At 46.2% G+C, this 16017-nt stretch overlaps 1 protein-coding gene across 1 annotated transcript in view; it reads right to left on the minus strand.

Annotated features, from left to right (window-relative positions):
- Positions 1-337: 337 nt before the first annotated feature.
- Positions 338-16017, minus strand: part of LOC135533183 (ninein-like) — a 62618-nt gene continuing 46938 nt past the window's right edge. Inside the window, exons 5-16 of the mRNA XM_064960582.1 lie at positions 15502-15677; positions 14151-14297; positions 13586-13744; positions 13202-13338; positions 8787-8927; positions 6923-7097; positions 4787-4897; positions 4326-4415; positions 2391-2529; positions 1527-1651; positions 755-847; positions 338-598 (exon numbers count right to left, since the gene is read on the minus strand). Of these exons, the coding sequence (XP_064816654.1) occupies positions 359-598; positions 755-847; positions 1527-1651; positions 2391-2529; positions 4326-4415; positions 4787-4897; positions 6923-7097; positions 8787-8927; positions 13202-13338; positions 13586-13744; positions 14151-14297; positions 15502-15677 (1733 nt within the window). The 3' untranslated portion in view covers positions 338-358. The remainder of the gene's footprint in view (positions 599-754; positions 848-1526; positions 1652-2390; positions 2530-4325; positions 4416-4786; positions 4898-6922; positions 7098-8786; positions 8928-13201; positions 13339-13585; positions 13745-14150; positions 14298-15501; positions 15678-16017) is intronic.

Genomic DNA, 16017 nt, shown 5'->3' on the forward strand with positions numbered 1-16017 from the left:
TCCAATCGACTCAAATTATGTAAATTTGCCTATCAGAAGCTTCTAAAGCCATGACATCATTTTCTGGAATTTTCCAAGCTGTTTAAAGGCAGTCAACTTAGTATATGTAAACTTCTGACCCACTGGAATTGTGATACACAGAATTATAAGTAAAATAATCTGTCTGTCAACAAAAATCTTGGAAAAATTACTTGTGTCATGCACAAAGTAGATGTCCTAACTGACTTTCCAAAACTAAAGTTATTAACAAGACATTTGTGGAGTGGTTGAAAAATGAGTTTTAATGACTCCAACCTAAGTAAACTTCCGACTTCAACTGTATATATTTTGGCAGACGCTTTAAAAAAAGGGACTTACTTCAGTGAGTGTTTACATTTTCATACGGTTGGCCGAGTAGGAATCGAACCCACAACCCTGGCATTGTTAGCTCCATGCCTTTATCAACTAAGCCACTCACCTCCTCCTCCTGGTGCTCCTGCTTCTCCTTCACCCCAGCCTGTCTCTGCTCTAGACCGGCCCTCTCCTCCTCAGCATTGTCTAGTTGGGCCTGAAGCTCCAGGGCTCGGTTCTGGATGATGGACATCTCCCCTCGTAGTGCCTGGAATGATTGAATTTGTTATTAAAGTGTATTGTATCTTCAGGATGCCCAGTTCACATGAACTTATAAAAACAGTGTATTCATGACTCAAAGATTTCATTTACAGTGTGTTATAAACTGCAGTAGCAAAATAAATGATCATACATGTACACACACCTGGATCTCCTCCAGGTACTGCTGGGACAAGGCTACCTTCTGGGCCTCCAGGTCGGCTTTCTGCTCCTCCACCTTCTGGTCAAACTCACTCACCTGCGATGAGACGGGGGAAAATCCAATGTAGCTAAATAAAAAACCTGTGTGGTCCAGCGGAACCCATCTATGCCATAGTCAGCATGGGTTTGACTCCGACCCACAGCCCTATGACTCTTCCCCCCCTATCATCCTTGTCTACTACTACTACTACTACTACTACTACGGTTGTCACGACTTCTGCTGAAGTTGGCTCCTCTCCTTGTTCGTTCGGCGTTCGACGTCACCGGCTTTCTAGCCATCGCCTCTCCATTTTCTCATTGTTCCATTTGTTTTGTCTTGTTTCCTTACACACCTGGTTTTCATTCCATAATCACACTGCATGTATTTAGTCCCCTGTTCCCCTCCATTGTCTTTGTGTGTAATTGTTTATTGTTACGTGAGTATGTTCACGCGCTAGACTTTAGTATCATGTTCCATGTTTTGTTTTGGGGCACTTTGATGTCATTTTGTGCCTATTTCTTGACCGGAATTAAAGTGCGGCCTGTTAACTCTACTCTGCTCTCCTGCACCTGACTTCGCCTCCCTTACACAGCCGTATCAACGGTCCAATCTAAAATCACAAAAAAAATACAAAAGGAGTGAGACTGCCCCATCTAGCTACATCAAATCTCTGAGAAGGTAAACATGGCATGGTTTAAGAATACGGTTGAAACACTGCTAGATATGAATCGGTCACCTTGCTCTCCAGCTGAGCCTGTAGCTCCTCCATCTCTCGGAGGTGCTTCTCTTTCAGCCGTTCCAGCATCATCTCTGCCTCCAGGCTCATGTTGAACAACGGCTGGCCCTCCTCTGAGCCTAGACCTGGAGACACTCAAATCAATCAAATTTATTTTATAAAGCCCCTTTTTAAAAATCCGCAGCTGTCACAAAGTGGTTTACAGATTAACTGCCTAAAAAACCCACAAAAGACTAGCCAATGCAGAATCACAGCACCACCAGAGGTCTCGTCACAGTCCCCAATTCGAGAACAGACTATGGGAGGCGCATCACTGATCTACATATCACCTTGCATCACCTTGCATCCCAAATAACTACTCATTAGGTGATCAAGATGATCGATTTTCCATCTTGCATTGTTCAAACAGATTCCCCCTAAACACTATATTGGATGAGGATGGGATATGGGCATGAAGATATGATAGTGACCATATTCCTTCTTACAGTGCTACTTACCACCAGGGCCTGACATTTGGGATGGAACCTTTGTTGTGCTATATTTCTGCCTCCGCATTGCTCGTTGGAGTTTTAGGCAGGGGTGTCTGTAAAGCCCGTTCGAGTTTTAGGCAGGGGTATCTGTAAAGCTCTTTGGAGTTTTAGGCAGGGGTATCTGTAAAGCTCGTTGGAGTTTTTGGCAGGGGTGTCTGTAAAGCCCGCTGGAGTTTTAGGCAGGGGTATCTGTAAAGCCCGTTGGAGTTTTAGGCAGGGGTATCTGTAAAGCTTGTTGGAGTTTTAGGCAGGGGTATCTGTAAAGCCCTTTGTGAAATCTGATGATACGAAAAGGACATTATAAAATACAGTAGATTAAATGATTTGTACGTACCTGGGTCTGACTCCATGCCAGGACTCTTACTCTCCAGGTCCTCAGAGAGAGAGGGTTTGAGACAGAGCTGAGAGGTGCGGCCCAGGTTGTGGTACTCCTGCAGCTCTGCTTGAAGCTCATCGATGCGATCCTGCAGCTCCTGTCACATCCACCACAAATCAAAACAGAAAGATTAGTATCTAAAAACAGGTAATTTATCTTTGGAAGTGCACTCTGTCTGAAACAGTTAACACGTTGATTTGACTTGTTCCAGTGAGAGCTATTACCTGGCACTGTACCGTGTGTGTGTGTGTGTGGGTAGAGTCCAGTGTGCGTGTGTGTGTGTGGGTAGAGTCCAGTGTGTGTGTGTGTGTTGTTTTTGCACTAACTCTTGCACTGACTCTATGCACACACACACACACACACACACACACACACACACACACACACACACACACACACACACACACACACACACACACACACACACACACACACATACACACACACACACACACACACACACAGTTGATACTGCATCTATACTGTTTCCTAGTTACTTTAACCCTACCTATGTGTACATAGCTACCTCAATTACCTCGTACTCCTGCACATTGACTCTGTACCGATTTTCCCTGATAGACATGTTATTACCTGGTACTCCTGCACATTGACTCTGTACCGATATTCCCTGATAGACATGTTATTACCTGGTACTCCCTGTATATAGTCATGTTACTACCTGGTACTCCCTGCATATAGTCATGTTACTACCTGGTACTCCCTGCATATAGTCATGTTACTACCTGGTACTCCCTGTATATAGCCATGTTATTACCTGGTACTTCCTGTATATAGCCATGTTATTACCTGGTACTTCCTGTATATAACCATGTTATTACCTGGTACTCCCTGTATATAGCCATGTTATTACCTGGTACTCCCTGTATATATCCATGTTATTACCTGGTACTCCCTGTATATAGACATGTTATTACCTGGTACTCCCTGTATATAGACATGTTATTACCTCACTGTATATAGCCATGTTATTACCTGGTACTCCCTGTATATAGCCATGTTATTACCTGGTACTTCCTGTATATAGCCATGTTATTACCTGGTACTTCCTGTATATAGCCATGTTATTACCTCCCTGTATAAAGTCATGTTATTACCTGGTACTCCCTGTATATAGTCATGTTATTACCTGCTACTCCCTGTATATAACCATGTTATTACCTGGTACTCCCTGTATATAGCCATGTTATAACCTGGTACTCCCTGTATATAGCCATGTTATTACCTGGTACTTCCTGTATATAGCCATGTTATTACTTGGTACTCCCTGTATATAGTCATGTTATTACCTGCTACTCCCTGTATATAACCATGTTATTACCTGGTACTCCCTGTATATAGTCATGTTATTACCTGGTACTCCCTGTATATAACCATGTTATTACCTGGTACTTCCTGTATATAGCCATGTTATTACCTGGTACTCCCTGTATATAGCCATGCTATTACCTGGTACTTCCTGTATATAGCCATGTTATTACCTGGTACTTCCTGTTTATAACCATGTTATTACCTGGTACTTCCTGTATATAGCCATGTTATTACCTGGTACTTCCTGTATATAGCCATGTTATTACCTGGTACTCCCTGTATATAGCCATGCTATTACCTGGTACTTCCTGTATATAGCCATGTTATTACCTGGTACTTCCTGCACATTGACTCTGATAGATTTTATTTGTTATTTTTATTCACAGTGTATTTATTCCTTCCCATTTCATGAAATAAATAAAAAAATCTTTACCTGCATTATTGGAAAGCATTATATATATTATTATTATTTACCAAGCGTTTCCCTGTCAAGTCTACACCTGTGGTTTACCAAGCATGTGACGAATTGGATTTGATGCGTGTGTTTCCAGTAAGCGTTCTCACCCGACACTGTTCCTCATAGCTACTGCGTAGCTGTCTGAGACTCTCCTCCTGTAGGAAGAACTCGGCACTGCCCAGGTCCAGATCCCCAAACTGAGCAAACAGAACCAACACCGAGGGAGTTTCTTAGGGACAGATTCTTATACCTTAGATAGATTCTCATTCATATATCAAATCAAATTTATTTATAAAGCCCTTCTTACATCAGCTGATATCTCAAAGTGGTGTACAGAAACCCAGACTAAAACCCCCAAAACAGCAAGCAATGAAGCACCTGTACAGCAATTAGCCAGTACTGAATCTCTCCAGATTATTGCTGATGAACAGCAGTGTATAGCACCTAAATATGAAATGAGATTAATGTGGATTATTACGTATTGTGATCTTTTACACGTTTGTTTTGTCTGAAAGTTAATAATAGTTAAGTTAATATATTGATACTGTGGAAGAGAATGGTCGTTCACCTTTTCCTTCAGGATGTTGTCCAGGTTCCTCTGCAGTTTGCTGACCTGGTTTTCTGCCTCTACCAGTTTCTCAGTGCTGTCCAGCAGCTCCATCTCCAGACGCCTACTCTCCTGAGGGTTAAAGTTAGAGTTGGGGGTTTAGAGTTACGGTTAGGGTTTAAAGTTGGGGTTAGGGTTTAAAGTTGGGGTTTAGAGTTACGGTTAGGGTTAGTTAGGGTTGGAGGTTAAAGTTGAAGTTAGGGTTTAAAGTTAAAGTTAGGGTTTGAGGTTAGAGTTGGGGTTAGGGTTTAAAGTTGGGGTTAAGGTTTAAAGTTAAAGTTAGGGTTTGAGGTTAGAGTTGGGGTTAGGGTTTAAAGTTGGGGTTAGGGTTTAAAGTTGGGGTTTAGAGTTGGAGGTTAAAGTTGGAAGTTAAAGTTGGAGTTTAGAGTTGGAGGTTAGAGTTTGGGTTAGGGTTAGGGTTTAAAGTTGGGGTTAGGGTTTAAAGTTGGGGTTTAGAGTTGGAGGTTAAAGTTGGGGTTAGGATTTAAAGTTGGGGTTTAGAGTTGGAGGTTAGGGTTGGGGTTAGATATGGGGGTTAGAGTTGGAGGTTAAAGTTGGAGGTAGGATTGGAGGTAGGGTTAGGGGTTAAAGTTGGAGTTGGGGTTGGAGGTTAAAGTTGGGGCCAGGGTTTAGAGTTGGAGGTTAGGGTTGTGTTTAGAGTTGGAGGTTAAAGTTAGAGTTGGGATTGGAGGTAGGGTTAGGGGTTAAAGTTGGAGTTGGGGTTGGAGGTTAAAGTTGGGGTCAGGGTTTAAAGTTGGGGTTTAGAGTTGGAGGTTAAAGTTGGAGTTGGGGTTGGAGGCTAAAGTTGGGGTCAGGGTTTAAAGTTGGGGTTTAGAGTTGGAGGTTAAAGTTAGAGTTGGGGTTGGAGGTTAAAGTTTGGGTTAAGGAGACAGATCACCAGTTTCTCAGTGCTGTTCAGCAGCTCTACACTGAGTATACCAAACAGGAACACTTTCCTAATATTGAGTTGCACCCCTCCCCCCTTTTGCCCTGAGGACAGCCTCAATTCGTCAGGTCATGGACTCTACAAGGTGTCGAAAGCGTTCCACAGGGATGCTGGCACATGTTGATTCCAATGCTTCCCACAGATGTGTCAAGATGCCTGGATGTCCTTTGGGTGGTGGACCATTCTTGATACACACAGGAAACTGTTGAAGGTGAAAAGCCCCAGCAGCGTTGCAGTTTTTGACAAAAAAACAGTGCGCCTGGCACCTGCTATCATACGCCGTTCAAAGGCACTTAAATCTTTCGTTTTTTTTCATTCATCGTCTGAATGGCACACGGCATTCGCAAAAAGTAAACATTTTAACCTTCATTTAACTAGGCAAGTCAGTTAAGAACAAATTCTTATTTACAATGACGGCCTAGGAACAGTGGGTTAACTGCCTTGTTCAGGGGCAGAACGACAGATTTGTACCTTGTCAGCTTGGGGACTCGATCTAGCAACCTTTCGGTTACTGGCCCAACACTCTAACCACTAGGCTACTAACACAGACCACAGGGGTGGTCTTTGTTAGTTACCTTGACAGTGAGTGAGAGGTGGTCTGTGTTAGTTACCTTGACAGTGAGTGAGAGGTGGTCTGTGTTAGTTACCTTGACAGTGAGTGAGAGGTGGTCTGTGTTAGTTACCTTGACAGTGAGTGAGAGGTGGTATGTGTTAGTTACCTTGACAGTGAGTGAGAGGTGGTCTGTGTTAGTTACCTTGACAGTGAGTGAGAGGTGGTCTGTGTTAGTTACCTTGACAGTGAGTGAGAGGTGGTCTGTGTTAGTTACCTTGACAGTGAGTGAGAGGTGGTCTGTGTTAGTTACCTTGACAGTGAGTGAGAGGTGGTGTGTGTTAGTTACCTTGACAGTGAGTGAGAGGTGGTCTGTGTTAGTTACCTTGACAGTGAGTGAGAGGTGGTCTGTGTTAGTTACCTTGACAGTGAGTGAGAGGTGGTCTGTGTTAGTTACCTTGACAGTGAGTGAGAGGTTGTCTGTGTTAGTTACCTTGACAGTGAGTGAGAGGTGGTCTGTGTTAGTTACCTTGACAGTGAGTGAGAGGTGGTCTGTGTTAGTTACCTTGACAGTGAGTGAGAGGTGGTCTGTGTTAGTTACCTTGACAGTGAGTGAGAGGTGGTCTCTGAGGAAGGTCTCATCGTCTCTGAGCTTCTCCATCTCCGCCTCTAGTTTCTCTCTCTGCTGACCAGTCTGCTGCTGAATCTGGTCCATCTCTTTAATGAGCTCTGACCGGACAGACACCAGCTTCTCCCTGTGTTCCTGCTCCAGCTTCCTACAACACACACACACACACACACACACACACACACACACACACACACACACACACACACACACACACACACACACACACACACACACACACACACACACACACACACACACACACACACACACACACACACACTCAACCGACTCAATTCAATTTGATTCCATGCAATTTATCCCCTCTGTTTTTCCCAGGCAATTGTTAGTTTACAAGTAACATCCTACAGACATCAATGACTGGAGAGAGAAGGTCACAGGCCTAAAGAAGGGGAAGGACACAGGCCCATAGAACAGAGGAAGGTCACAGGCCTATAGAACAGAGGAAGGTCACCAGCCCATAGAACAGAGGAAGGTCAAAGGCCAATAGAACAGAGGAAGGTCACAGGCCCATAGAAGGGGAAGGTCACAGGCCCACAGAACAGAGGAAGGTCACAGGCCCATAGAAGGGGAAAGTCACAGGCCCATAGAACAGAGGAAGGTCACAGGCCCACAGAACAGAGGAAGGCCACAGGCCCATAGAACAGAGGAAGATCACAGGTCCATGGAACAGAGGAAGGTCACAGGTCTATAGAACAGAGGAAGGTCACAGGCCCATAGAAGGGGAAGGTCACAGGCCCATAGAACAGAGGAAGGTCACAGGCCCATAGAACAGAGGAAGGTCACAGGCCCATAGAACAGAGGAAGGTCACAGGCCCATAGAACAGAGGAAGGTCACAGGCCCATAGAACAGAGGAAGGTCACAGGCCCATAGAACAGAGGAAGGTCACAGGCCCATAGAACAGAGGAAGGTCACAGGCCCATAGAACAGAGGAAGGTCACAGGCCCATAGAACAGAGGAAAGCCACAGTCCCATAGAAGGGGAAGGTCATGGGCCCATAGACGGGGAAGGTAACAGGTCTATAGAACAGAGGAAGGTCACAGGCCCATAGAAGGGGAAGGTCATGGGCCCATAGACGGGGAAGGTCACAGGCCCATAGAAGGGGAAGGTCACAGGCCCATAGAACAGAGGAAGGTCACAGGCCTATAGAACAGAGGAAGGTCACAGGCCCATAGAACAGAGGAAGATCACAGGCCCATAGAAGGGGAAAGTCATAGGCCCATAGAACAGAGGAAGGTCACAGGCCCATAGAACAGAGGAAGGTCACAGGCCCATAGAACAGAGGAAGGTCACAGGCCTGTGTGTGTGTTACCTCAGGTTGAGGTCATTCATGCGATCGATGGCAGAGTGATGCTGTGTGTGTGTTACCTTAGGTTGAGGTCATTCATGCGTTCGATGGCAGAGTGATGCTGTGTGTGTGTTACCTCAGGTTGAGGTCATTCATGCGATCGATGGCAGAGTGATGCTGTGTGTGTGTTACCTTAGGTTGAGGTCATTCATGCGTTCGATGGCAGAGTGATGCTGTGTGTGTGTTACCTTAGGTTGAGGTCATTCATGCGTTCGATGGCAGAGTGATGCTGTGTGTGTGTTACCTTAGGTTGAGGTCATTCATGCGATCGATGGCAGAGTGATGCTGTGAGTGTGTTACCTTAGGTTGAGGTCATTCATGCGTTCGATGCAGAGCGATGCTGTGTGTGTGTTACCTTAGGTTGAGGTCATTCATGCGTTCGATGGCAGAGTGATGCTGTGTGTGTGTTACCTTAGGTTGAGGTCATTCATGCGATCGATGGCAGAGTGATGCTGTGTGTGTGTTACCTCAGGTTGAGGTCATTCATGCGTTCGATGGCAGAGTGATGCTCGTCCACCTCAGAAGCCAGCTGTGTTTTTAACTTCTCGGCTTTGTCCAGGTCAGAGCGAATCTTCTCTTTCTCTCGGAGCTCCCGATCTACACGTTCACTGAAGAACAATCAGCCAGTTAATCAAATATTTACATGACTGAAATACTAATATGAATGATACGCACAGACCAGACAGGCTGTAGCAACACTACGAAAAGAGAAAGCGCGTGTTACGGTCACTCTACTACCGCTCCTGCCCCTCCGGCGTTCGGCGTTGCCGGTTTACCGACCACCGGTTCTGGGATCCATCATTCCATCATTACGCACACCTGGCATCAATCATTACGCATGTCGCGAGGCACACCTGGACTCCCATTACCTCACTTATTACCTCCCCTCTTACCCAGTCAGTATTGTTTATGTGTTTCATGTCTATACGATACTCGTGTTTGTTATATTGTTTCAATGTTTCCGTTGATCATTAAACTCTCCACTTGCTTTCCGACTCCCAGCGTATACGTTACGCTGCAGAGAAACCACTAACTCCCTGGCTTTAATTGAAGTAACTCTTGCACTATTCTTGTCCTACTAGCTTGTGACTGTTGATGGTGACATTGAGAGAAAGTGTACTTACTAAGCCTGAGATTGGTTGGTATAACCACCTAGCGAACTGTAAGTCACTCTGGATAAGAGCTAAATGACTGAAATGCTGTAAATGTGTGAGTGTGTAGATGCATTTCACTCAGACTGTCAGCATCAGTGTAGGTTTCTACTCATACTTCCAGTAGGTACTGATCTCAGCCTTAAAGCTGGCCAGTAGGTACTGATCTCAGCCTTAAAGCTGGCCAGTAGGTACTGATCTCAACCTTAAAGCTGGCCAGTAGGTACTGATATAAGCCTTAAAGCTGGCCAGTAGGTACTGATCTCAGCCTTAAAGCTGGCCAGTAGGTACTGATCTCAGCCTTAAAGCTGGCCAGTAGGTACTGATATAAGCCTTAAAGCTGGCCAGTAGGTACTGATCTCAGCCTTAGAGCTGGCCAGTAGGTACTGATCTCAGCCTTAAAGCTGGCCAGTAGGTACTGATCTCAGCCTTAAAGCTGGCCAGTAGGTACTGATCTCAGCCTTAAAGCTGGCCAGTAGGTACTGATCTCAGCCTTAAAGCTGGCCAGTAGGTACTGATCTCAGCCTTAAAGCTGGCCAGTAGGTACTGATCTCAGCCTTAAAGCTGGCCAGTAGGTACTGATCTCCGCCTTAAAGCTGGCCAGTAGGTACTGATCTCAGCCTTAAAGCTGGCCAGTAGGTACTGATCTCAGCCTTAAAGCTGGCCAGTAGGTACTGATCTCAGCCTTAAAGCTGGCCAGTAGGTACTGATCTCAGCCTTAAAGCTGGCCAGTAGGTACTGATCTCAGCCTTAAAGCTGGCCAGTAGGTATCTGATCTCAGCCTTAAAGCTGGCCAGTAGGTACTGATCTCAGCCTTAAAGCTGGCCAGTAGGTACTGATCTCAGCCTTAAAGCTGGCCAGTAGGTACTGATATCAGCCTTAAAGCTGGCCAGTAGGTACTGATCTCAGCCTTAAAGCTGGCCAGTAGGTACTGATCTCAGCCTTAAAGCTGGCCAGTAGGTACTGATCTCAGCCTTAAAGCTGGCCAGTAGGTACTGATCTCAGCCTTAAAGCTGGCCAGTAGGTACTGATCTCAGCCTTAAAGCTGGCCAGTAGGTACTGATATCAGCCTTAAAGCTGGCCAGTAGGTATCTGATCTCAGCCTTAAAGCTGGCCAGTAGGTACTGATCTCAGCCTTAAAGCTGGCCAGTAGGTACTGATATCAGCCTTAAAGCTGGCCAGTAGGTACTGATCTCAGCCTTAAAGCTGGCCAGTAGGTACTGATCTCAGCCTTAAAGCTGGCCAGTAGGTACTGATCTCAACCTTAAAGCTGGCCAGTAGGTACTGATCTCAGCCTTAAAGCTGGCCAGTAGGTACTGATCTCAGCCTTAAAGCTGGCCAGTAGGTACTGATATCAGCCTTAAAGCTGGCCAGTAGGTATCTGATCTCAGCCTTAAAGCTGGCCAGTAGGTACTGATATCAGCCTTAAAGCTGGCCAGTAGGTACTGATATCAGCCTTAAAGCTGGCCAGTAGGTACTGATCTCAACCTTAAAGCTGGCCAGTAGGTACTGATCTCAGCCTTAAAGCTGGCCAGTAGGTACTGATATCAGCCTTAAAGCTGGCCAGTAGGTACTGATCTCAGCCTTAAAGCTGGCCAGTAGGTATCTGATCTCAGCCTTAAAGCTGGCCAGTAGGTACTGATCTCAACCTTAAAGCTGGCCAGTAGGTACTGATCTCAGCCTTAAAGCTGGCCAGTAGGTACTGATCTCAGCCTTAAAGCTGGCCAGTAGGTATCTCCTCATTTATTTATTTATTTATTTCACCTTTATTTAACCAGGTAGGCAAGTTGAGAACAAGTTCTCATTTACAATTGCGACCTGGCCAAGATAAAGCAAAGCAGTTCGACACATACAACGACACAGAGTTACACATGGAGTAAAACAAACATACAGTCAATAATACAGTATAAACAAGTCTATATATACGATGTGAGCAAATGAGGTGAGATAAGGGAGGTAAAGGCAAAAAAAGGCCATGGTGGCAAAGTAAATACAATATAGCAAGTACAACACTGGAATGGTAGATTTGCAATGGAAGAATGTGCAAAGTAGAAATAAAAATATAAAATACAGTAGGGAAAGAGGTAGTTGTTTGGGCTAAATTATAGGTGGGCTATGTACAGGTGCAGTAATCTGTGAGCTGCTCTGACAGTTGGTGCTTAAAGCTAGTGAGGGAGATAAGTGTTTCCAGTTTCAGAGATTTTTGTAGTTCGTTCCAGTCATTGGCAGCAGAGAACTGGAAGGAGAGGCGGCCAAAGAAAGAATTGGTTTTGGGGGTGACTAGAGAGATATACCTGCTGGAGCGTGTGCTACAGGTGGGAGATGCTATGGTGACCAGCGAGCTGAGATAAGGGGGAACTTTACCTAGCAGGGTCTAGTAGATGACATGGAGCCAGTGGGTTTGGCGACGAGTATGAAGCGAGGGCCAGCCAACGAGAGCGTACAGGTCGCAGTATATGGGGCTTTGGTGACAAAACGGATTGCAGTGTGATAGACTGCATCCAATTTGTTGAGTAGGGTATTGGAGGCTATTTTGTAAATGACATCCCCAAAGTCGAGGATTGGTAGGATGGTCAGTTTTACAAGGGTATGTTTGGCAGCATGAGTGAAGGATGCTTTGTTGTGAAATAGGAAGCCAATTCTAGATTTAACTTTGGATTGGAGATGTTTGATATGGGTCTGGAAGGAGAGTTTACAGTCTAACCAGACACCTAAGTATTTGTAGTTGTCCACGTATTCTAAGTCAGAGCTGTCCAGAGTAGTGATGTTGGACAGGCGGGTAGGTGCAGGTAGCGATCGGTTGAAGAGCATGCATTTAGTTTTACTTGTATTTAAGAGAAATTGGAGGCCACGGAAGGAGAGTTGTATGGTATTGAAGCTTGCCTGGAGGGTTGTTAACACAGTGTCCAAAGAAGGGCCAGAAGCATACAGAATGGTGTCGTCTGCGTAGAGGTGGATCAGGGACTCACCAGCAGCAAGAGCGACCTCATTGATGTATACAGAGAAGAGAGTCTGTCCAAGAGTTGAACCCTGTGGCACCCCCATAGAGACTGCCAGAGGTCCGGACAGCAGACCCTCCGATTTGACACACTGAACTCTATCAGAGAAGTAGTTGGCGAACCAGGCGAGGCAATCATTTGAGAAACCAAGGCTGTCGAGTCTGCCGATGAGGATGTGGTGATTGACAGAGTCGAAAGCCTTGGCCAGATCATTGAATACGGCTGCACAGTAATGTTTCTTATCGATGGCGGTTAAGATATCGTTTAGGACCTTGAGCGTGGCTGAGGTGCACCCATGACCAGCTCTGAAACCAGATTGCATAGCAGAGAAGGTATGGTGAGATTCGAAATGATCGGTAATCTGTTTGTTGACTTGGCTTTCGAAGACCTTAAGAAAGGCATGGTAGGATAGATATAGGTCTGTAGCAGTTTGGGTCAAGAGTGTCCCCCCCTTTGAAGAGGGGGATGACCGCAGCTGCTTTCCAATCTTTGGGAATCTCAGACGACACGAAAGAGAGGTTGAACAGGCTAGTAATAGGGGTGGCAACAATTTCGGCAGATAATTTTAGAAAGAAATGGTCCAGATTGTCTAACCCGGCTGATTTGTAGGGGTCCAGATTTTGCAGCTTTCCGAACATCAGCTGAACGGATTTGGGAGAAGGAGAAATGGGGAAGGCTTGGGCGAGTTGCTGTGGGGGGTGCAGTGCTGTTGACCGGGGTAGTCATACTCACAGTAGGTATCTGATCTCAGCCTTAAAGCTGGCCAGTGCAGCCTGGTGGATCCCATTCTTAGTGACGAGGAGCTCGTTCTCCAGAGCCACAGTCAGTTCCCTGAGGTTCACTTTTCCCTCCAGGTCAAAATCCAAGGCCTACAACACAAACATAGACAGAGACACATACACAGTGTCAACATCTCAAGACTCTCTCCCTCTCTTCCTCCCTACCTCTCTACCTCCCTCCCTCTCCACCTCCCTCCCTCTCCACCTCCCTCCCTCTCCACCTCCCTCCCTACCTTTCTCTCTACCTCCCTCCCCCCTCTCTACCTCCCTCACTCTACCTCCCTCCCTCCCTCTCTCTACCTCCCTCCCCCCACAATGAGAGGTAACATGTTATCACCTGTAGAATCTCTGGGCTGTTCTCGATGCCCTCCTCCATCCAGACATCCAGGATGTCCTCAGCAGGAGCGGACCCTGTCCCATCGTCCAGAGTGGAGAACAGCCGCATCCCGATGGTGCTCGTCATAGCGCTGGTTCTACGGCCCGTCTCATCGAATGGCTGCAAGGAGAGATGGGGAACAACTCGTAAATATTACCAGATATTACAGCAAGATACTGTATGTGTACTTGTCATTGCATTGGTGTGTGGCAGTATCTATTTTAATTGTCTAATACATGCATTCATTCACTTGTTAGTACATTCCATCAATAATTGATTCATTCATTTGTTAGTACATTCATTCAATAATTGATGCATTAATTTGTTAGTTCATTCATTCAAATCCTTCATCCATCCATTTATTAAATCAAGAGTGACTCTAAACAGGAAATATTGTAACACCATTCCCAGCATGTAAAAAAAAAAAAATTGTAATTCAGGAGTTTGGAAAAAAATCACTAAAATGTGGTACCGATGTCTAGCTTTGACATGAGAACTAGACCTAAAATGGTGACCTTCACTGTACCTGTGAGGAGTGTAGTCTTTTGAGCTGTCTGTAAGGTGTGGAGGCAGACGGGGTGGGGGGCTTGGCATGGTTCAGAACCCAGGAAGTAAACGCCTGAACGCTCATGACCTCGTCACCACTAAGAACCTGGAGGACATCCTCCGTCACCTGGAGACAACAATCAGAAACATTTCCCAGCATCTACTCAGACTCTCAGAGCTCCACTTGGGGTTATGCCCAAAATAGGCCGTCATTGAAAATAAGAATTTGTTCTTAATTAACTAGGCCGGGCGGCAGGGTAGCCTAGAGGTTAGAGTGTAGAGGTGGCAGGGTAGCCTAGAGGTGAGAGTGTAGAGGTGGCAGGGTAGCCTAATGGTTAGAGTGTAGAGGTGTCAGGGTAGCCTAGAGGTGAGAGTGTAGAGGAGGTAGTGTAGCCTAGTGGTTAGAGTGTAGAGGCGGCAGGGTAGCCTAATGGTTAGAGTGTAGAGGTGGCAGGGTAGCCTAGTGGTTAGAGTGTAGAGGCGGCAGGGTAGCCTAGTGGTTAGAGTATAGAGGCGGCAGGGTAGCCTAGTGGTTAGAGTGTAGAGGCGGCAGGGTAGCCTAGTGGTTAGAGTATAGAGGTGGCAGGGTAGCCTAGTGGTTAGAGTGTAGAGGCGGCAGGGTAGCCTAGTGGTTAGAGTGTAGAGGAGGTAGTGTAGCCTAGTGGTTAGAGTGTAGAGGCGGCAGGGTAGCCTAGTGGTTAGAGTGTAGAGGAGGTAGTGTAGCCTAGTGGTTAGAGTGTAGAGGCGGCAGGGTAGCCTAGTGGTTAGAGTGTAGAGGAGGTAGTGTAGCCTAGTGGTTAGAGTGTAGAGGCGGCAGGGTAGCCTAGTGGTTAGAGTGTAGAGGAGGTAGTGTAGCCTAGTGGTTAGAGTGTAGAGGCGGCAGGGTAGCCTAGTGGTTAGAGTGTAGAGGAGGTAGTGTAGCCTAGTGGTTAGAGTGTAGGGAAGGCAGGGTAGCCTAGTGGTTAGAGTGTAGAGGAGGTAGTGTAGCCTAGAGGTTAGAGCGTTGGGCTAGTAACCGGAAAGTTGCAAGTTCAAACCCCAGAGCTGACAAGGTACAAATCTGTCGTTCTGCCCCTGAACAGGCAGTTAACCCACTGTTCCTAGGCCGTCATTGAAAATAAGAATTTGTTCTTAACTGACTTGCCTAGTTGAATAAACTTTAAATTAAATAAAATTGCAGATCGGCAAACATGGAAGGATTAGGGCCAAGAAGATGGGATGAGGAGTAAATTGGGACCAGCCGAGCCCAAAAATGTACTTTGGTTGAATCCAAAATGGCACCCTATTCCACACTATAAAGATAAGGGTACCATTACAGTCTCTTTCCTCACCTCCAGGCCCAGGTGGTCACAGAGAGCCAGTAGCTCATGGTGGCTGGCACATCCATCCCAGGGCATGGCCAGCTCCTCGCAGGCCTCCCGAAACCTCTCCTCCTGGTGGTCTGAGAGGGGTGTGATAGAGCCCCGTGGGGTAGAGGGTTCATCAGGGTTCCACAGGTGCAGCTGGCCTACACACACACACACACACACACAATGATAAGACTTGACTTAAGACCCTGGCTCCCTGAGACTCTTCCCTGAGCATAAGCGTTGAATGTCCTCCATCTCACTCCTATGATCAGGGTCAGTTCTACTTTGTTTTTATTTATTTATGTTCTCTCTAATTTCAGGATATCCAAATAGTAGTTACAGTCTTGTCTCATCGCTGCAACTGCCCTACGGACCGGGGAGAGGCGAATGTCGAGAGCCGCGCGTCCTCCGAAACACAGCCCTGCCAAGCCGCACTGCTTCTTGACACACTGCTCGCTTAACCCGGAAGCCAGCCGCACCAATGTGTCGGAGGAAACA

The sequence above is a fragment of the Oncorhynchus masou genome, unplaced genomic scaffold, assembly GCF_036934945.1.
Source record: "Oncorhynchus masou masou isolate Uvic2021 unplaced genomic scaffold, UVic_Omas_1.1 unplaced_scaffold_2273, whole genome shotgun sequence".
Classification (NCBI taxonomy): Eukaryota; Metazoa; Chordata; class Actinopteri; order Salmoniformes; family Salmonidae; genus Oncorhynchus; species Oncorhynchus masou.